This window comes from Lathamus discolor, chromosome W, assembly GCF_037157495.1.
Source record: "Lathamus discolor isolate bLatDis1 chromosome W, bLatDis1.hap1, whole genome shotgun sequence".
NCBI lineage: Eukaryota > Metazoa > Chordata > Aves > Psittaciformes > Psittacidae > Lathamus > Lathamus discolor.
Genome location: NC_088908.1, coordinates 35,860,692 through 35,883,781, shown reverse-complemented (window position 1 = coordinate 35,883,781; position 23,090 = coordinate 35,860,692). Strand labels below are relative to the sequence as shown.

General features: G+C 42.8%; 1 protein-coding gene across 7 annotated transcripts in view; it reads left to right on the top strand.

The window, feature by feature from the left end:
• Nucleotides 1-23,090, top strand: part of LOC136004230 (granule associated Rac and RHOG effector protein 1-like) — a 100,915-nt gene that overhangs the window by 55,803 nt on the left and 22,022 nt on the right. For 5 of the 7 annotated variants that reach the window (XM_065660535.1, XM_065660532.1, XM_065660534.1 and 2 more), the window contains 6 exons: nt 582-788; nt 3,199-3,339; nt 6,510-6,605; nt 6,741-6,902; nt 8,406-8,564; nt 20,671-20,768. In XM_065660535.1, coding sequence (XP_065516607.1) covers nt 582-788; nt 3,199-3,339; nt 6,510-6,605; nt 6,741-6,902; nt 8,406-8,564; nt 20,671-20,768 — 863 coding nt within the window. The remainder of the gene's footprint in view (nt 1-581; nt 789-3,198; nt 3,340-6,509; nt 6,606-6,740; nt 6,903-8,405; nt 8,565-20,670; nt 20,769-23,090) is intronic. The other 2 variants (XM_065660536.1, XM_065660537.1) reach the window with 2 other exon arrangements.

Here is a 23,090-nt window from a genome sequence, read left to right as displayed (position 1 = left end):
TTTCATGTGCTCAGTATTGCTAAGTAACTGAACAAGCTTTGCATTCTTCAAATAACCATAACTTGAGTGCAGAAGTAAAAATTACATGGGATCAGTATGATCTCCCTTTAATTTGTAGAAAATGTTTGCTCGCTGTTTACCTTATTCTAAGTAAATGGCTAAATATCAAATGTTACTTAGAATCATAGAATAGTTAGGGTTGGAAAGGACCTTAAGATCATCTAGTTCCAACCCCACTGCCATGGGCAGGGACACCTCACACTAAACCATGCCACCCAAGTCTCTGTCCAATCTGGCCTTGAACACTGCCAGGGATGGAGCATTCACAACTTCCCTGGGCAACTAATTCCAGTGCCTCACCACCCTTACAGTAAAGAATTTCTTCCTTATATCCAATCTAAACTTACCCTGTTTAAGTTTTAACCCATTACCCCTTGTCCTATCACTGCAGTCCCTAATGATCTGAAGTGTTATTTTAATAGAAAAAGAGTCTGAGTACCCCAAACACTGAACAAAGGAAAAAGAGAAACTTCCATGAAATCCTCTGTTTGCTTGAAATGGGTTTGTTTCTTCTCCTGCAGGTACTTGGGCGATGTTTCTTGACGGTGATGCAGGTCCACTTTCAGTTCCTGTCACAAGCTGTGCAGAAAGTCCAGCCAGTGGCACACTCTTGCTTTGCTGAAGCTGTAGCCCAGGAGAAAAAGAGTGTTAGTGGAGCCAGAACCTCAAGTTTAAGCCCCACAAATGAGCTAGAAGATGCAATAAGATCATGGAGAGGAGCAGCAGAGGTATGGAGGTCTTGCTGTAGTTATATTTAGTGAAATGGCAGTTGTGTTTAGTGAAATCTAAATTCAGGCTGGATGCCCTAATAAAGGAAGGAAATCTCTGATTTTTCAAGACATGCTATATTTCAGGTGGGGATCATGGTGCAGTTAGTTTCAGATGCTAAAACTTGTTTTACCTATATGCTGATTATACCATCTCTGTGCTGTGTAAAGTTTTCTTTGTGATATTATTGTATATAAGGAGTACACAAACAGTGGAAACAGCTTTTTGTTAGTAATGAATTAACAGCATTCAAATGTGGTTTGGCAGAAGTGGAATTTAGAATAAAACATACAAGTTGTCTTTGCAAAACCAGCAAAAAATCTTGATGAAAAATAATTTAGATAATGACTTTCTCTTAAATTTTGAGCACAAATTCTATTTTATACTTAAATCATTGTGTCCACTTTTAACACTTTTGTCTTATGCTGCTAAGCTTGGTGGTGTTTACTCCATCAGTTGTTGGAATGTGAACTGTATCACTTACATGTACCACTCTCTGGACTTGTATTTTCGTAAACACTTGTCATCTGTGCAATCCTTACTTTTACTGCTGAAAAAAGAAAATCAGTTTTAGGAGCTTTTCTGCTTTCCCTTGTACTATTGAAGTCTGCAGGCTTATAGATCAGAATGATTTCAGACACTGCATGCACAGTTTCCTTAAATTCAAGTAACTTGGAGCATGTGCTTTTGAAGTCCAATTTGGCAGCACACACAAGCTTGTTTATCATCTTGACTGGAAATCTTGTCAAGGTTTCCATTTATCAACCTGGGATGTGAAAGGTGTATGAAAGCAAGCAAGTTTTCTTTAGAACTATGAATGCAGAAGAATTGTTTGTAATTTTTACTGCAGCATAAGTTTATTTCACTGGATAAAATAAGGATTTGGGAGTGCTTTATGTGTATTACAGATAATTGTAACAGGTCTAATCCTGGTATAGCTGTACTCCTTTTGCATTAAAAATAGTGAATTTTATGTTTAATATTCTTAGTTCCTTAAAACTGTTACAATTTCTAGAAAGGCCCTGCCATTGCTATCGAGTTTATTTAAAATGTGGTTAAAATTAAACTTGGGTTTGCAGAATCTGGGACCTTAACTTTCTTTATACCTCCTTAACAATCCACTTAAGCTATTTCTGTTATTAAAATATGTATTTTGAAATAGAGTTTAATAGAAATATTATACTAGTTATATCCTTCATTAAACATACATGGGGAGGAGACCAGAAAAATACATGTTCTTCCTAGTTCCAGAATAAAAATAGAAGAAACTTCTCAGTTTTTATGATTGACTAAAATTACTCTGAAGTATTTATGTGGGATTTTAGGATAGCATAAGAAAAAATCTGTGCTCTCTAGATAAATAAAATCTCTGAAAATTTAGATAGACTAATATGCAAGTCATTTTAATAGAAGGGAGATTTGAAATACTGAAATCTTTCAAAATTTTGACTTTGTGGAGGAAGGCAATCCATTATTTCCATATAAACTCAGCCTCCTTGACAGAGAATACACCGCTATTTCAAAATAAAGTTTAAGGCAATATTTTGTCAGTAACTCAAAGCTATTTTCCCTTTTTTTTTTTTTTTTCACTTGGAAAATGCTGTAGTTTTGTATGTGTCAATGAGGTAAGTAATGACCATTGGCTGTAGTACCAAAAATCCCCAATTTCAACATCCTGCTTTAGAGCAAGACTCCTTTCTAGACTGAAAAATAAGCTCTTTCCAAGACCTTAAATGCAGCTGAGAGCAGGTTTTTTATTTGTTTTACCCTGCTCAGTCATGTAATTTTTTACAGTTAAAGCTAGATATGTGGCTTTTCATATTTCTTATTTTTCTAAATCATATTACATAAAGCTGTTCTCTTGCTGTGCTAAGTTGATCTTAGTCTTGTGTGGGTCTTCTCAAATTGCACCACAGTAATCAACCTTAATTTTATAAAATATACCTTGTGTGCAAAGGAGTGTTTGTCCACATGATTAAATGTATTTTTTGTGGCAAGTAATACCCTTTATGTTGAAGTTGTAAGACCCTTCTCTGGGAATGAGAGTCATCATGTGGCCTGTGTAACAGGATCCTTAGTCCTGAGAGGGAGCTGAAATAGTAGCAGCAAACAATGTTGAATTAAGTTGCTATCCAACACCTATATGCCATACAAATTACGTGAGATTTGTACTTGCAAAGTAGCAGTTGAGATTTAATAAATTATAATAAATAAGCTCCTCCAGATCCTTCCCACCAGGTGCTGCTTTTAATCTCCTTTATAATGTTTTAAACTCTGTGGGGTGTTTTTGGCTGCTCTTTAAAATTTAGTTAATCTTGAACTGGTTTAATGTTAAAACTCTTTACCCTGGATTTTTATTTTGCATTAAAGGCAACATCTCAACTACGAGAAGGAGGCTGTGATGGATGTTTGGCAGGAATTGAAGTTCAGCAACTTTTCTGCTCACAGAGTGTGGCAGTCCCTGAACATCAGCTCAAATTACTAAACATGAAAATTGACAGTGCTTTGCAGGTAATTTTTAAAGTCTACTGCTTTCATGTGCATGTATGTCCTGGGTTCAGCTGTAACAGTTATATTTCTCCTTCCTAGTAGCTGGTGCAGTGCTGCGTTTTTTGATTTTAGTCTAATAACAATGCTGATAACACACCAATGTTTTTAGTTGTTGCTAAGTAATGTTTACCCTGATGATGGACTCTTCAGTCTCATGCTCTGCCAGTGAGGAGGGACAGGAGAAGACAGAAAGAAGCAGACAGGACATGTGACCCAAACTAGCCAAAGGGGTGTTCCATACCACAGCACATCATGCTTCATATACAAACTGGGGGGAATTACCTGGAAGGCCCAGATCACTGCTCAGGTCAGGCTGGGTATCAGTCAGTGGGTGGTGAGCAATTGTATTCTCTGCCCTTGTTATTTCCCTTATCCTTATTATTATTATTGGTGGTAGTAGTAGTAGTTTTTGTACTATATCTTAGTTACTGGACTGTTCTTATCTCAACCCGTGGGATTTACGTTCTTTCAATTCTTCTTCCCATCCTTCTGGGAGCAGGGGGGGAGGGAAGAAGGGGGGAGTGATCAAGAGGCTGTGTGGTTCTGAGTTACTGGATAAGCTTAAACCACGACGGTTCTTTGTGGCGCCCAGCGTGAAGCACACAGGGTTGATATAACGGCAGATCTGACCAGAGTGTCAATTTGTATTTGTGTCTAATTGTATTTGTCTAATTGTACAAATTGTGTGTCTAATTGTATTTGTGATAAGCATGCATTGTTTCAGATTAATAGTCGCTTGTCACAATGTTGATTTATTTTCTCTCAGAGTTGTTGCACTTGGCCTCAGAGTTTCAGCATGTCATACCTTACTTGCAGCCAGTATTTGCTGTTTTAGTGTTTATCAGCTTTGAGGCCTGGGCTAAGGTTCTTGTTTCGCTGTACTTTACAGTAATGACTTGTGACACAATAATCACTGATCATGAAACTGGTCTGGCTTGCACTCTCAATGTGGCCATCATCTCTATACTATGGGAGGCATGTAATGGGAATTTTTAGCAACTGCACATCTTTTCTTTCATCCTTGGGTGGTAAACCTATGAAGGGGCTGTTCCCTCATGCCCTCCGCTCCCCCACTAGGCTATTTACAGCAGCATTTGAAAATTCTAAAGTTTTTTGATGGCCTTTGGATACCCTTGAAACCAGCCTGCTGCTTTTGCTGGGAATCAGCATATTGCCACAAATACAGCATGTGTTTTACCAACGGTAATCCCACCTTGAGAATGCTCGACTTCGTTTTATCTTGAAAGCTAAGCAGGGTCTGGCTCATTGATAAGCACTACAGCAAAACAAAAAGAACCAATCCATGCCAATATCAGTAGCCCCTATAAGCAAGGGGAAAAGCAAACGAGAGGCACAAAGAGCAACCCGTGCAGTGAAGAAAGATGAAGACCCAAAGCGTGTACTAGAGGGGACAGCATCTAAATGAGAGTTATTAATTTAGGAATCAGAGAAAGAGGTAACTTCTCGATCCCAGACCTCGACCGAGCTGTGGAATATATGAAAAGATTTCAGCCATCTTCCAGGTGAGTGTTTTGTCACCTGGTTGCTCCGATGCTGGGACAATGGGCCTGAGAGTCACAAACTAGAAGGTAGGGAAGCCAAGCAGCTGGGATGACTTGCTAGGGAAGGAGGAATTGACAAAGCAATTGCAAAAGAGAAATGAGCCCTCAGCCTTTGGAGGCGGCTCTTGACAGCTGTGAAGGAAAGGTATACTAGCAAGGACAATGTTATGTATCACTCAGCCAAGTGGACCACGATAGAGAGGCTTCCAGTACCTGAGGGAATCAGCCATTCTAGAGATCTGTCATAGGCTGGATGCCAGGAATGCACCGATCAATCCAGATGAAGTCGAATGTACACAACCCATGTGACGGTAACTTACATGGAGTGCACCATTATCATACGCCCACTCATTGGCATCAACGACCTGGCATGCCGTAGCACCACCAACAGTGGATAAAGTGACTCATCAACTCTAAGTGTTCGAAGACAATCTCACCCCTTCCATCATTTCAGCAGTGGAAAAACTCCTGACCCAGGTGTTCAAACAATTGAGAAACAATTTATCCAGCTCCCCACATGTACCAACCCACATCTCAGCTATTAACAGAAGGTGCCCTACTGCTTGAGAGAGAAGATATAGGACATACATGCCATGGGGCACCCTACAGTTTTACCTGTGGGATCACGGAGAAGATGTGAAAAAGTGGGATGGAAAATCTACCTCAGTTCTGGAGCAACAGGTGTGTGAATTGGATAACAACTGTCAAGGATGATCCTTGAGCTGTTTCTACTCAAAAACCTGTGATAAGGAATACTAATCCCCTTCTACAAGATATAAGTGGAGAATCTTATGATCACTAGTAGAGGGGCCCTGCCTCCAGCCACATGGAGGAGAGGGACAATCAGGTTTACTGGACAGTGTGTATCAGATGGCTGGGCACATCAGTCCCACAGAACTAATAAGGTGTTAGGACATAGTGGTACACAATGTACCTTGATGCCATCAAACTATCAAGGGGTGGAACACATTTGTATTTCTAGAGTGACAGGAGGATCCCAAGAGTTGACTGTACTGGAGGCTGAAATCAGCCTAAATGGGAAGGAATGGCAAAAGCACCCCATTGTGACTGGTCCAGAGACTCCAGTCATCCTTAGCATACATTATCTCAGGAGAGGGTACTTCAAAGACCCAAAAGGGTACCAATAGGCTTTTGGTGTTGCTTCTTTGGAGATGGAGGAAATGAAAAAGCTGTCCACCTTTTCCTGTGGGATTTACATTCTTTCGATTACCCTCCCCATCCCTCCAGGAGCAGGGTGGAAGAGGGGGAGTGAGTGAGCGGCTGTGTGGTTTTGAGTTACTGGCTGAGTTTAAACCATGACAATGTAGTACAGTCAGTGGGCAAAGGAATGAAATAGGGAAGGAGTATATTACTGTAGAAATATGTACCACAGGCAGCCATGAAGTATTTGAGAATTATAGTATTGGAATCTTATATGATAAATGTGTATGCTGTAGAACTGAGTAGGGTAAATCCATGTAACAATTCTTATATATGTATCCAAACATGGTGACTGCTTGCTTACTTGCTGATATGCCTGTGCTATCTCAAGTTTTTGTTTAATGTCAGGCTTACAAAGTGGCTTTGGAGAGTTTAGGCCATTGTGAATATGCGCTGAAGGCTGGCTTCCACTTGAACCCAAAAGCTATTGAAGCAAGTCTTCAGGTAGGATCTGCTAAACCTATTCTCTCTTTCATCCATCCTCACCTTGAAAATAACTATTTAAAACAAATAAATTGGACTCATATTAGGATTTTCTAATTTATTCATTTCTTGTAATGGATCTATGTTATGTCCCAGGGTTGTTGCAGTGAAGCTGAAGCCCAGCAAACAGGAAGGAGACAGACTCCTCCTCAGCCCATTCAGTCTGAACTGCCCACTGTTCCTGTTCAAATAGGATCATATTTTCTGAAAGGAATATCCTTTAATGAGTCTGCAGCAGAAAACCTAAAGCTGAAAACGGTAATAACTTGTATCTAACCACATAAAAAAAAAAAAAAAAAAGGACATGGAACTGCTGGAACAAGTCCAGAGGAGGGCCACGAGGATGATCAGGGGACTGGAGCACCTCCCGTATGAAGATAGGCTGAGAAAGTTGGGGCTGTTCAGCCTGGAGAAGAAAAGGCTGTGTGGAGACCTCATAGCAGCCTTCCAGTATCTGAAGGGGGCCTATAGGGATGCTGGGGAGGGACTCTTCATTAGGGACTGTAGTGACAGGACAAGGGGTAACGGGTTCAAACTTAAACAGGGGAGGTTTAGATTGGATATAAGAAATTCTTTCCTGTTAGGGTGGTGAGGCACTGGAATGGGTTGCCCAGGGAGGTTGTGAATGCTCCATCCCTGGCAGTGTTCAAGGCCAGGTTGGATGAAGCCTTGGGTGGCATGGTTTAGTGTGAGGTGTCCCTGCCTATGGCAGGGGGGTTGGAACTAGATGACCTTGAGGTCCTTTCCAACCCTAACTATTCTATGATTCTGTGATTCTACAGGAGTGAATTTAAAAAAAAATACAAAACCAAAACAAAACCAAACCAAAATGAACAAAACCCCGAAGTTGAATTCCTTAAAATCCAGAGAACAACTGCAGTAGAATTTCAGTGCCAAACTTGTATTTAAAAGTGCATAGTTTTAGCCTGATTTCCTGTGGAAGCAAGATCTTGATAACATTGTAGCTTCACACCTGCTTCTGATAATGTTTTAACCACCTGGGCAAGTTCAGTTCTATATGAGAGATGCATAGAAATCTAGGAGGTATTGAAGCTTCTGTGAACTTTTTGAAAATAGATAGGTTAGGTATCCAGAAGTGGAGGGGAAGGTGAGCCCTTGCTGATGGTCTTTGGAGCACTTATTGTCTTAGGTGACAAAATAAGTCTGGCCCAGCCCAGTGCTGGGAGGTGGGAGGTATGTTTAAAAAAAAAATAAAATTAAATTGTAACAAAGCTCTTCTTGATGTCTTTTTACAAACTTTAATGAATTGTTTAAAATTGTGGAGAAAACTGTATTTTCAGTATGAAGGAATGGAAAATAAGTCCATGCATTCAGAAGTGATTTGGGCAATTGGAATCAGCATTCTCATTTTATTTATTTATTTGTTTGTTTGTTTGTTTGTTTGTTTGTTTTATAAGCCCAGTTCCTTGTTCCTGGAAGAGTTGAAACTATCCACAGCTCAAAATGCTGCTGTTCTGCTGTCTTTGCAGTGCTTTTTGTAGTTTTGATTAAACTGTTCTGCAAGTTAAGCAAAAATACTGTTTTATGACTTTGGAGGAGTATTGTGTTCCAAATAGCAGAGATGTTCTTCTATATTTCTGTTCTGCAGTTGAGCTCTTCTAGTTATACAAGACTGTTCAGAGGTAACAGATGCTGCAGTTGTTGGAAAAGCATGTAGAACAATGCTAAATACATGTGGAAGCACTGGTGTTAAAATTTCTGAATTGTGTGTTTAGTATGACAAAGTGTTTATTTTTTCAGCACACGATGCTGCAGTTGATTAAGGAAGCTGGATGCCATAATGGACTTACACCATGGGATGACTCTCCTGTTACTGAAGTACTAAATCAGGTTTGCCCTTCCACTTGGAGAGGAGCTTGCAAAACTGCTGTACAGTTGTTGTTTGGCCAAGCTGGACTGGTAAGTGACTATGAACTAGATTTGTTGGGGGAGAGGAGCACTGATCCATCCCAAAACTACCAGTTAGATGCCAGCACCTGTAATGAATGCTCAGAGCAATGCAGAGCTATGTCAGCCATTCTCGCCAATGAGACAGCTTTATTTGGAGCTCTGCTCAGATGCCTCTGTACAAACGCTCATAGTGTGGAGAATTGATTTGGAAAAATCAAGAGGAATTAGAGATGTTTGCGTGTCTACAGAGATATGAAGTTGTTGGAATCACAGAAACATGGTGGGATGGCTCCTATGACTGAGTGTTGGATTGGAAAGGTTATAGGCTCTTGAGGAAAGACAGACCAGGCAGATGGCGAGGGAGAGTAGGTATTTATGGCAATGATAGCCTAGAATGGAACTCTGTATGGGGACAGGTGATGAGTAAAGAGAGAGCTTGTGGGTCAGGGTCAAAGGGAAGACTGCAGTGGGGGACATGACTGTGGGGATCTGCTGCAGGCCACCTGATCAAGAGGACTCTGTGGATGAAGCTCTCTATAGACAGATAGGAGCAGCCTCCCATTCGCAGGTCCTTGTCCTCATGGGGGACTTCAACCACCCTGATATCGGTTGGAGGAACGGTACTGCCTGGCACAAGCAATCCAGGAAGTTACTTGATTGCGTGGAAGATAGCTTTCTCTTGCAAGTAATAGAGGAACTGACAAGAAGTGCCAGGCTTGACCTTAAGCTCACCAAAAGGGAGGGTCTGGTGGGGAATGTGATGCTCAGAGGCACCATTGGTTGCAGTGATCATGAGATGGTGGAGTTTGGGATCCTCAGGGCACTGAGAAGAGCAGGGATCAAGCTCACTGTCCTGGACTTGAAGGGAGTCTTCAAGGACCTTTTGGCCTCTTCAGGAACCTGCTTAGTAAGGTTCTATGAGATAAAGCTCTAGAGGGCAGGGGGGCCCTAGAATATTGGTTCATATTCAATGATCACCTGCTTCAAGCATAGAAGTGTTGTGTCCCAACAAGAAGGAAATGGGGCAAGAAGCCCAGGAGACTTCCTTGGATGGATAAGGAGATGCTGAGGAAATTTTGAGGGTAAAAAAGAAGCTTATGGATGGTGGAAGTGAGGACAGGTGGCCTGGGAAGAATACAGGGAAGCTAGGGATCAGGTAAGGAAAGCTAAGGCCCAGATAGAGCTCAGTCTGGCCAGAGATGTCAGAGATAAGAGGAAAGGCTTCTATAGTGTCATGGTTTAAGGCCAGCCAGTAACTCAAAACCACACAGCTGCTCGCTCACTCCCCTGTTCTTTCCCTCTGCTACCTGAGGGATGGGGAGGGTAATCAAAAGAATGTAAATCCCACTGGTTCAGATGAGAACAGTCCAGTAACTAAGGTATAATACAAAACCACTACTGCTACCACCAATAATAATAATGATGATGAGGGAAATAATAAGGGGAGAGAATCAGGTTGTTCACCACCATTCGGCAGATACCCAGCCTGACCTGAGCAGTGATCTGTGCCTTCTGGGTAACTGCCCCCAGTTTATATACTGGGCATAACATGCTGTGATATGGAATACACCTTTAGCTAGTTTGGGTCAGGTGTCCTATCTCTGCTTCCTCCCGGCTTCCCATGTCCCTCCTCACTGGCACAACATGTGAGACTGAAAAGTCCATCATTGGGGTAAGCATTACTTAGCAATAACTAAAAACATTGGTGTGTTATCAGTGTTGTTTCTAGACTGAAGTTGAAAACACAGCACTGCACCAGCTAGTAGGAAGGAGGAAAATGACTGCTACTGCTGAACCCAGGACATAAGATATGTTTCTAACAAAAGACAGACTGGGGATAATGTTGGCTATGTCTGGAAGGAAATCAAAGAACTGGCTTCCCTGGATATGGAAAAGGCTGAGGTTCTCAATTACTTCTTTGCCTTAATCTTCACCAGCAAGTGCCCTGACCATGCTGCCCAAGTCTTGGAAGGGAGATGCAGGGACTGTGAGAATGAAGACCTTGGCCCACTGTAGGACAGGATTAGGTCTGAGATCATTTTCAGGACCATGGGACCTGATGAAATCCATCCACGGGCCCTGAAGGAGCTGCGAATGAAGTTGCTAAGCCACTGTCCATCATATTTGAAAAATCATGGCAGTCACGTGAAGCTCCCAACAACTGGAAAAAGGGAAATATAACCCCCATTTTCAAGTAGGGGAAAATGGAAGACCTGGGAACTACAGAGCAGTCAGTCTCATCTCTGTGCCTGGCAAAATCTTGGAGCAGATTCTCCTGGAAGGCATGCTAGGGCACATGAAAAACTACGAGGTGGCTGGTGACAGCCAACATGGCTTCACTAAGGGGAAATCCTGCCTGACCAATTTGGTGGCCTTCTATGATGGAGCTACAGAACTGATGGACAGGGGGAGAGCAGTTGACGTTATCTACCTGGACTTGTGCAAAGCGTTTGACGCTGTCCCGCATGACATCCTTCTCTCTAAATTGGAGAGATATCAATTTGATGGATGGACCACTCGGTGGATAAAGAACTGGCTGGATGGCCGCACACAAAGAGTTGCAGTCAAGGGCTCAATATCCAGGTGGGTGATGGTTGATGAGAAACTGAACATGAGGCAGCAGTGTGCACTCACAGCCCATAAAGCTAACTGTATCCTGTGCTGCATCAGCAGTGTGACCAGCAGGTTGAAGGAGGTGATCCTGCCCCTCTACTGTGCTCTCATGAGACCTCACTTGGAGTACTGTGTACAGTTCTGGTATCCTCAACATAAAAAAGACATAAGAATGCCTGCTTTCTAAAACTCCAAATTGAGTCTTAGAGAGTTTCTCCGACTGACTTTTACGGTAACAAAATAAAAAGATTTTCAAATCTATAGATGAATATGTTAAAAAGGAGCACCATTCCTCCCACTTCCTCTCCCCACTTTTCCCCCACTTTTCTCAGTTTATTTTTAAAAACTGCTCTTTTCTTTTTTCTTTTCTTCTCCCCTCTCCTCTCTGCTTTGAATGGAAGCTGGGTTTCCTGCCTGACATAAAGCAGGAAGTCCTCTGCACCAAGTAATGCTACCCGACATCTCCAACAGAGTCCAGAGCAATTAAGTACTTTGCTGTTGACGTGTGTTCTTTAGAAACAAATCTCCTGGGTTTTAGAGTGTTTAAACAGGTTCTAAAAATAGATGCTTGGAACATACTCTATAAGAAAATGCATTTGTGCTTCCCATATTAATTATTGCAATCTCTTAATTTAATGAAGTGTCATTTATGACACAGGTTGATTTTGGTTCTTGTTTTGTTGTTTTGTAGTTTCTTTTACTAATATGAGTTTTCATTTGACTGGGAAAATAAAATGGGGCCATGAATGCAATAGAATAGGAAGGAAATACAAGTATCAAGATATACCATAGTCTATGACAGTTTCTGTCAAGTATTCTTTGAATTGTCTTTAACCTACAGTAACCTAAATGCTTCCTGTTGATTCGTATATGGATTCTTTGTTCAAGGTGATGGCAAACCATCAGGACTTTGTAACTAATTGTAATTTCTGATGTAAGGATCCATATTGCTACATACTTTGTAAATACCACATTTTTCAAACAAATCACACAACTGATTATGTGACTTTGACCTTCTGTCCTAGTTCGTTAAATCATATGTGTTTTGGTACTACTGACAAAGTCTTCAATAATGGCGAATGATAAATTGTAAATTATAAATTTGTCAGGTGTTTCTACTTTAGCATTCCTTTGATACTAGATATCAATATTAGATAGTCCCTTAATATTAAATATCTGTTAGAGAAGTAGGTTCAAATCATAGTGGAATTCGAGTATCTTTTCATGTAAAGGCCTAAGATAAAAGGGATAGACCAGTATCCAACAGCAGTACACCTGCTGTCAATCCTGACTTCACTGTGATACAGGGATTCGAGGATAGGAGGTGGTAGTCCATTAACCCCTGTGTAAGGAATTTTCACAGGGAGGCATAAGAAAGAAGGCATTATCTTTGCAGGGAGAGAAAGCAACTGTGGAATAGTAGGATTGATAAAATTTCTACTGAGGTGTTTTCAAGGAAAACATGTATTACATTTAAATTTATTCTTTTATTAAATTTAGAACAGCTATGGGGGACATTACTGTGTGGGGATCTGTTACAAACCTTGTGATCAAGAGGACTCTGTGGATGAACCACTCTATAGACAGATAGGAACAACCTCATGCTCACAGGCCCTTGTTCTCATGGGTGACTTCAACCACCCTGACATAGAATCATAGAATCACAGAATAGTTAGGGTTGGAAAGGACCTCAAAATCATCTAGTTCCAACCCTCCTGACATAGGCAGGGACACCTCACACTAAACCATCCCACCCAAGGCTTCATCCAACCTGGCCTTGAACACTGCCAGGGATGGAGCACTAACAACCCCTCTGGGCAACCGATTCCAGTACCTCACCACCCTAACAGGAAAGAACTTCCTTCTTATATCCAATCTAAACACTCCCTGTTTAAGTTGTAAACCGTTACCCCTTGTCCTGTCACTACAGTCCCTGACGAAGAGACCCTCCCCAGCATCCCTATAGGCCCCTTTCAGGTACTGGAAGGCTGCTATGAGGTCTCCACGCAGCCTTCTCTTCTCCAGGCTGAACAGCCCCAACTTTCTCAGCCTATCTTCATATGGGAGGGGCTCCAGTCCCCTGATCATCCTCGTGGCCCTCCTCTGGACTTGTTCCAACAGTTCCATGTCCTTTTCTTGTTGAGGACACCAGAACTGCACACAATACTCCAGGTGAAGTCTCACAAGAGCAGAGTAGAGGGGCAGGATCACCTCTCTCGACCTGCTGGTCATGCTCCTTTTGATGCAGCCCAGGATACGGTTGGCTTTCTGGGCTGCGAGCGCCCAATGCCGGCTCATGTTCATTTTCTCATCGACCAGCCCCCCCAAGTCCTTCTCTGCAGGGCCGCTCTGAATCTCTTCTTTGCCCAATCTGTAGCTGTGCCTGGGATTGCTCCGACCCAGGTGTAGGACCTTGCACTTGTCATGGTTGAACTTCATAAGGTTGGCATCAGCCCACCTTACAAGCGTGTCAAGGTCTGCCTGGATGGCATCCCTTCCCTCCAGCATATCAACCGGACCACACAGCTTGGTGTCATTGGCAAACTTGCTGAGGGCGCACTCAATCCCACTGTCCATGTCAGTGACGAAGATATTAAACAAGACCGGTCTCAACACCGATCCCTGAGGGACACCACTTGTTACCGGTCTCCCGCCAGACATCGAGCCACTGACCACAACTCTTTGTGTGCAGCCATCCAGCCAGTTCTTTATCCACCGAGTGGTCCATCGATCAAATTGATATCTCTCTAATTTTGAGAGAAGGATGTGGTGTGGGACAGTGTCAAACGCTTTGCATTAGTCCAGGTAGATGACATCAACTGCTTTACCTGTAGAATCCCTTCCTGTTATCCTTAACATCCCTGGCTAGGTTTAATTCTAACTGGGCCTTAGCCTTCCTAACCTGGTCCCTAGCTTCCCAGACAACATCCCTGTACTCTACCCAGGTCCCGTGTCCTTGCTTCCACTTTTTATAAGCCTCTTTTTTCTTTTGAATTTTCCTCAGCAGCTCCTTATCCATCCAAGGAGGTCTCCTGGCCCTCCTGCTGCACTTCCTTCTAGTTGGGATGCAGCACTCCTGAGCTTGTAGCAGGTGATCCTTGAATATCAACCAACAGTCTTGGGCCCCCCTGCCCTCCAGGGCTATATCCCATGGAACCTTACTGAGCAGGCTCCTGAAGAGGCCAAAGTCTGCTCTTTTGAAGTCCAGGGCAGTGAGCTTGCTACACGCTCTTCTCACAGTCCTGGGGATCTCAAATTCGACCATCTTGTGATCGCTGCATCCAAGGCTTCCCTGGAGTACCACATTCTCAACAAGACCTTCCCTGTTGGTGAGCACAAGGTCAAGCATGGCACCTCTCCTTGTCAGCTCCCCTATTACTTGCAGAAGGAAGTTGTCTTCCACACAATCGAGGAACCTCCTGGATTGCTTGTGCCGTGCAGTGTCATCGTTCCAACAGATGTCAGGGTGGTTGAAATCCCCCATGAGAAAAAGGGCCTGCGAGCGTGAGGCTTTTCCTTTCTGTCTGTAGATTACTTCATCCACAGGTTCTCCTTGATCAGGCGGCCTGTAACAGATCCCCACAGTAATGTCTCCCACAGCTGTTTTCCCTTTAACCCTGACCTAGAAACTCTCTGTTAACTGCTCACCTCTGTTGGAGTGACGGTACAGCCCGGCACAAGAAGTCCAAGAGGTTCCTTGACTGTGTGGAAGACAACTTCGTTCTGCAAGGCTTGACCTTGTGCTCACCAACAGGGAGGGTCTGGTGGGGAATGTGACACTCCAGGGCTGCCTTGGCTGTAGCAATCATGAGATAATCAAGTTCGATATCCTCAGGACAGTGAGAAGAGCGTGTAGCAAGCTTAATGTCCTGGACTTCGAAGGAGCAGCCTTTGGCCTCTTCAGGAACCTGCTTAGTAAGGTTCCATGGGATATAGCCCTAGGGGGCAGGGGGGCCCAAGACTGCTGCTTGATGTTCAAGGATGACCTGCTACAAGCTCAGGAGTGTTGCGTCCTGACTAGAAGGAAGTGCAGCTGGAGGGCCAGGAGACCTCCTTGGATGGATAAGGAGCTACTGAGGAAACTTCGAGGGGAAGAGGCTTATAAAAGGTGGAAGCAATGACAGGCAGCCTGGGAAGAATACAGGAATGTTGTCCGGGAAGCTAGGGACCAGGTTAGGAAAGCTAAGGCCCAGTTGGCTAGGGATGTGAAAATAACAGGAAGGGAATCTGTAGGTACATTGCAAATAAAAGACAGACTAGGGAAAACATGGGCCTTCTATGGAAACTATCAGGAGAACTGGCTACTCTGGAGAAGGCTGAGGTTCTCAGTAACTTCTTTGCTTCAATCTTCACTGGCAAATACTCTGACCACCACACCCAGGTCCTGGAAGGCAGATGCAGGGACTGTGAGAATTAAGACTTTGGGCCCACTGTAGAAGAGGATCTGGTTCGAGAGCATCTTAAGAACCTGAATGTGCACAAGGCCTTGAGACCTGATGAAATCCATCCACAGGTCCTGAAGGAGCTGGTGAATGAAGTTGTTAAGCCACTGTCCATCATATTTGAAAAATCATGGCAGTCAGGTGAAGTTCCCGATGACTGGAAAAAGGGAAATATAACCCTGATTTTCAAGAATTTGGTTTCCTTCTATGATGGGGCTATGGAACTCTTGGACAGGGGTAGAGCAGTTGACATCATCTACCTGGACTTGTGCAAAGTGTTTGACACTGTCCCACACAACATCCTTGTCTCTAAATTGGAGAGACATCAATTTGATAGGTGGACCACTCGGTGGATAAAGAACTGGCTGGATGGCTGCACACAAAGAGTTGTGGTCAATGGCTCAGTGTCTGGCTTGAGACCAGTAATGAGTGGTGTCCCTCAGGGATTGGTGTTGGAACTGGTCTTGTTCAACATCTTTGTCAGTGACATGGACAGTGGGATTGAGTGCACCCTCAGCAAGTCTTCTGATGACACCAAGATGTGTGGTCCGCCTTATGATATGCCAGAGGGAAGGGATGCCATCCAGGCAGACCTTGACATGCTTATGACGTGGGCTGATGCCAACTTTATGAAGTAACCCTGCCAAGTGCAAGGTCCTACACCTGAGTCAGAGCAATCCCAGCAGAGCTACAGGTTGTGCAAAGAAGAGATTCAGAGCAGCCCTGCAGAGAAGGACTTGGGGATATTGGTCAATGAGAAAATGAACAGGAGCTGGCAGTGTGCACTCTCAGCCCGGAAAGCCAAACGGTATCCTGTGCTACATCAAAAGGAGCATGACCAGCAGGTCAAAGGAAGTGATCCTACCCCTCTACTCTGCTCTTGTGAGACTTCACCTGGACTATTGTGTGCAGTTCTGGTGTTCTCACCATAAGAAATACATGGAACTGTTGGAACAAGTCCAGAGGAGGGCCATGAGGATGACCAGGAGACTGGAGTACGTCCCATATGAAGACAGGCTGAGAAAGTTGGGGCTGTTCAGCCTGGAGAAGAGAAGGCTGCGTGGAGACCTCATAGCAGCCTTCCAGTACCTGAAGGGGGCCTACAAGGATGCTGGGCAGGGACTCTTCATTAGGGACTGTAGTGACAGGACAAGGGGTAACGGGTTCAAACTTAAACAGGGGAAGTTTAGATTGGATATAAGGAAGAAATTCTTTACTGTTAGGATGCTGAGGCAGTGGAATGGGTTACCCAGGGAGGTTGTGAATGCTCCATTCCTGGCAGTGTTCGAGGCCAGGTTGGCCAGAGCCTTTGGTGACATGGTTTAGTGTGAGGTGTCCCTGCCTATGTCAGGAGGGTTGGAACTGGATGATCTTGAGGTCCTTTCCAACCCTAACTATTCTATGATTCTAAATATTAATAAAGTAGAAGAACTAGAAAAAAGGCTATGGTTAAGTGGGATTGTGTCTTCACCTGCCATAGTTTGTGCTAGGATGCTGGGAGCCAGAAGCAAGGTATTGGAAATGAGGCCAAGAAAGCAACTGCTTCTCAGCAGCCCTATGGGAGTGTGCTGTAACTCAGGAGTTCTGAGTGTCTACATGAGGAATGCCTTGGAGGATGCTGCACCTTCCACCATTTCCTTTCCAGGGCGTTTCAGTGTTGTGCACACCCAACTCCTGCCCTGATGAGATCTGTGGGGTGGCCCAAGGTGTATTCAGACTCAGGAGTTTGAAAATATCTTGGTGTCCCCCGTTCTAGACATAACTAGTTAGAGCTGCTGGTAATTGAAGTGGTGATGTTCTTCAGGTTTATCATAACATTTAGAGAGTTGTCAGCATAAAACTTACACGTTCTCCCAAATGACAGTGCTGATGTATGTAATATTAGTTATGTTGAATCATGAATGTCTTCAAAGCTTTTTGCATGAACCTCAGGTTCTGAAAGTAGTAGGTTTCCATCTTCAAAGACACAGTAATGAACTGTCCGCATGACAAAATACTTGCCAGCCTTCTCCCCTTCCTTCATTCTCACTTTCATTTGTTGCATTCTGGAAGGGTGTGAGGGTTGAGTTTTTTCTTTATAAACTGTGTGCCATAATTTTTTACGATATTCAATTATGCTTCTCTGTAGCCTCATGCAACGATGAGAAATTGTAATTTGCTTCTTTAAAGTATTGTTTGGGTGGAAATGAGAGAGGAAGCACTTGTAAAACAAGAATGATAGATGTCTGATGCACAGGAACCTATCCTCTAAGCACCCACCAGGCGGGGAGAATGTGCGTATTTTATTTTGTGTATAACTCAGGTAAATGAATCGTGGGACAGTGTTATGTAGCATTTGCTTTACAACTTTTAGAAACTAAGCTGTCTGTATTAGTTCAGAATTGTGTGTAAATTTGTCGTTCAAATGCCCAATTTAAAAAAGAACATGACTTGACAGTCTTGTTATCTTTAGCCTATCTTGCGTGCCTTTTAAGAAAAAACTCATTAAGAATGGAAAGCACAATGAGATGACTTAGTTTGCTTGGTTATTTTAGGCCTCTGTTTTTCTTAACATAAGAAATATTTTTTTAAAGTGCAGGTTTTCAGTTTTTACCTTAGCATATATATATATATATATATAATTGTGTTTTCATATTTGGGTCAGCTGAATAAATTTCCATTTTGAATAAGCAATGTATATTAAAATAGTTCAATTCAGAGAATGAGTACAAATAAAACTTTGAATTGGCATCATGAAGAGAAGGTTTAATTGAGTCCCTAGCCATCTTTTTTTGTGCTAGTAGATCTTTCTGTGTAAAAGCCATGCATTGCAAAGCTCTGAATCTTTTAGTAATGTTTAAATCCAGATGTCATAACTGAACAAATGTTGAGAGATGTTAAAACGGTTTTTAAGGGAGAGAAAGGAAGGGGGGGGGAGGAGATGAAGATGGGATGGATGGATGATGACACCTCCAGCAAATCTCAGACCATGAGCACTGCCATGCACCAGAAGCTGCTGTATGTCTGCACAAATCAGAATGTTACTTCTGACTTGCGTGTCTTAGATGCAGACAGGATAATTTTTTTCTTGGGAGCTAAGAACAATCATTCTTAAGATAATATCTCCTTACCCCAATTATAATTGCAATATATCTGAATTGCAGATTACCAAATTACCTAAAATTAAAATGGTGCAAATACAAGGAAAAAGAGTAATGGAGTTGCCCTGTATCCTGATTTCAGCTGTAATAGTTATTTTCCTCCTTCTTAGTAGCTGGTGCGGTGCTGTGTTTTTGACTTTAGTCTGAGAACACCGCTGGTAACACTCCGATGTTTTTAGTTGTTGCTAAGTAATGCTTACTCAGATCAAGGACTTTTCAGTCTCATGCTCTGCCGGTGAGGATGGGCAGGAGAAGACAGAAAGAAGCAGAGACAGGACACCTGGCCCAAACTAGCCAAAGGGGTATTCCATACCACAGCACATCATGCCCAGTTTATAAACTGGGGGAGTCACCTGGAAGGCCCAGATCGCTGCTCGGGTTGGGCTGGTTATCGGTCAGTGGGTGGTGAGGAGTTACATTGTGCATCACTTGTGTTTGTTGTTTTCCTTTCCCCTTTTAGTTTTATATTCTTTCCCCTTGTTATTTCCCTTGTAATTTTTATTATTATTGGGGGTAGTAGTAGTGGTTTTGTATTATACCTTAGTTACTGGACTGTTCTTATCTCAACCCATGGGATTTACATTCTTTTGATTCTCCTCCCCATCCCTCTGGGAGCAGGGGGGAAGGGGTGGAGTGAGCGAGTGGCTACGTGGTTTTGAGTTACCGGCTGGGCTTAAACCATGACACCCTGTTATTAAGTATTTTCATGAGTGGGTAATAGCATGGTGCTTTGTTGGCATGCTTAGACGTATTTTACAAGTTTGAATAAACTTGCATAAATTTCTTAGAGTCAACTGGAGGAAAACTAAGGCTTTATGCTAAAATACCTAAAAGGTAGGAAGTAATTATGTTTGAGTGTCATTGGATGGTTTTGTTAAAGCAAGAGAGAGAAAAGACTCGGCATTATTAACATTTCACATATCTTCATAACCAGTAGTAGACAACCAGTTAGAAATAGAACCAGTGTAAGATGATCGCAAAAGAGCCAGTAATATCCCTTGATACTTATTTATACCAGAGGACTTTAGCCATTTCAAGAATAAATGGCACAGCTAATCTGCTAGTCACTGAAGCAAGAACTGCTGACGGCTGCCAAAAAGTTCCTGGTTCAGCATGACCAAAATAGGAGATTATGGAAACGATCAAAAAGGCTGACCTGTGCAGACTGGGCAACAACAGAAAGCATGAAACAAATGTGAAACTGGTATTAAAGTTTAAATGAAGCTGAAGTGAGCCCATTCCTCTGTCATTCCATAAAAAGAAAGATTGATATTTCAAGACTTTTATCTTCCATGTATCTTCACGATGTCTTACAGAAGGCTCAGAATTCCATAAATTGAACAGTCACTTTTATATAATAGGGAAATAGTACTGTTCCATTAGATAGAATAGATAAATTGTTGGTGTGGGATTTTATAACCTTAAAAGGAAAGGGGGGCTGTTAAGAATTGTGAGCAATGTGAAGAGTTTCAGAGTCTATACTATTTGTCTATATCATACCATGCACTGCAGTTAAATTATTTAAAATATTTTGATAAATAGGTGTTTGGGAGCTATTAAAGTAGTAATAGTGCCCAACCTCTCAAATGTAGGGGCTGTCACATGAAGCCACTGATGACTACCAGATATTTAGGTAAAGCAGCTGGTAACTATGTTGTGATGCATAACTATAGTATGTAATTGAGAATAATTAAGTCTTTGAAATATAAGTTACTGTATCAAGTTATTTTTTTAATTTACTTTTTAAAATACGAATAAACTTACAATGACTTTGTGAGTTGATTTGTTTTTATCTGGTTATGTTTTATACCTGTAGCATGGCAGGTAGGTGAGGCTATTGAATCTTGACTTCAGTGGTGGTAATATAACTTGAGCTGATTCTTAAAATAATTTCTGTTTTATTTTCATTTTCTTTGTTAGGTGGTTGTGGACACAGCACAGATTGAAAATAAAGAAACTTATGCTCCTCAGATAAGTTTAGAAGGATCCAGAATTGTGGTGCAAGTTCCATCAACTTGGTAAATAAAAATACTGTGTTGCAGATTATGCTATTAGCGGTAACTGAAATATATAGGGGAAAATATTGCAGTACAAGTGGAAGAGAGAATACTAGGCAATTAGGGCATATCTTCCTTAAGTTCCTTTATCTGGAATTGAGTACGGTTCCTGACAGACTGGCAGTTGTGCTTTAGCAGCTTTCTCTGTACTTGTGCTGCCTCTGGAGGCAGCACAATAGGGGCAGTGCTGGGGCACTTAACACGTACTTATAAAGAAAAAGCTTGATGATGAAAGAGAAGGTTTAAAAAATAAAAAATAATAATCCAATAATATTCCTGTTATGCTTCTTCCCAGCAGGTCCTCACAGTTCTTGCCTCAGGAAGGCCAGGAATTAGATGAGTTTAATGAGAGCTTTAGCTCTCTTCACTGAGCTGTTCTTTAAGCATTGTCATGAACCTCAGAACTCTCTGGTCCGAGAGACTCTATACCTGTCAGTTTAGTTGTCTGCCTAGGGAAGAACGGTAGGACTAATCTGCAGTTTAGGTGAGGCTTTCTTCCCTTCTGAAACAATTATTTGGAATTAGAACACTTCCTTTCTCTTACTTCAGAGTACCCAGTGTTAGGAATTTCAGTACAACACAGTGCATTCATTTGAATCCTTGGTGAGAGCCTGTTACTAGTGGTACCAGTGGTATGTCCATAAGTGCTAGTCAACTGATAGTATCTTTACACAAATACATCTTTAATTCTTCTATAGAGTATAAACTGGCATTTCTCTGTTCTCTTCTTGTAAATTGCTGTATTATGAAAGATATTATGACAGATAGGAAAAGCCTCACGCTCGCAGGCCCTTGTTCTCATGGGGGATTTCAACCACCCTGACATCTGTTGGAACGATGACACTGCACGGCACAAGCAATCCAGGAGGTTCCTCGATTGTGTGGAAGACAACTTCCTTCTGCAAGTAATAGGGGAGCTGACAAGGAGAGGTGCCATGCTTGACCTTGTGCTCACCAACAGGGAAGGTCTTGTTGAGAATGTGGTACTCCAGGGAAGCCTTGGATGCAGCGATCACAAGATGGTCGAATTTGAGATCCCCAGGACAGTGAGAAGAGCATGTAGCAAGCTCACTGCCCTGGACTTCAAAAGAGCAGACTTTGGCCTCTTCAGGAGCCTGCTCAGTAAGGTTCCATGGGATATAGCCCTGGAGGGCAGGGGGGCCCAAGACTGTTGGTTGATATTCAAGGATCACCTGCTACAAGCTCAGGAGTGCTGCATCCCAACTAGAAGGAAGTGCAGCAGGAGGGCCAGGAGACCTCCTTGGATGGATAAGGAGCTGCTGAGGAAAATTCAAAGGAAAAAAGAGGCTTATATAAAATGGAAGCAAGGACAGGCGGCCTGAGTAGAGTACAGGGATGTTGTCCGGGAAGCTAGGGACCAGGTCAGGAAGGCTAAGCCCCAGTTAGAATTAAACCTAGCCAGGGATGTTAAGGATAATAGGAAGGGATTCTACAGGTACGTAGCAAACAAAAAACAGACTAGGGACAACATAGGCCCCCTGAGGAAGCTTTCGGGAGAACTGGCTACACAGGATTTGGAGAAGGCTGAGGTTCTGAATGACTTCTTTGCCTCAGTCTTCACTGGCAAAGGCTCTGACTGCACCACCCAGTTCTTAGAAAGTAGATGCAGGGGCTGTGAGAATGAAGACCTTGGGCCCACTGTAGGAGAGGATATGGTTCGAGACCATCTTCAAAATCTGAACGCACACAAGTCCGTGGGACCTGATGGAATCCATCCGCGGGTCCTGAAGGAGCTGGCGAATGAAGTTGCTAAGCCACTGGCCATCATATTTGAAAAATCATGGCAGTCAGCTGAAGTTCCCAACAACTGGAAAAAGGGAAATATAACCCCCATTTTCAAGAAGGGGAAAATGGAAGACCTGGGGAATTACAGACCAGTCAGTCTTACCTCTGTGCCTGGTAAAATCTTGGAGCACATTCTCCTGGACAGCATGCTAAGGCACATGAAGAACAACAAGGTGCTTGGTGACAGCCAGCATGGCTTCACTAGGGGGAAATCCTGCCTGACCAATTTGGTGGCCTTCTATGATGGGGCTACAGAATTGATGGATAAGGGTAAAGCAGTTGACGTCATCTACCTGGACTTGTGCAAAGCGTTTGACACTGTCCCACACCACATCCTTCTCTCTAAATTGGAGAGATATCAATTTGATGGATGGACCACTCGGTGGATAAAGAACTGGCTGGATGGCCGCACACAAAGAGTTGTGGTCAATGGCTCGATGTCTGGCTGGAGACCGGTAACAAGTGGTGTCCCTCAGG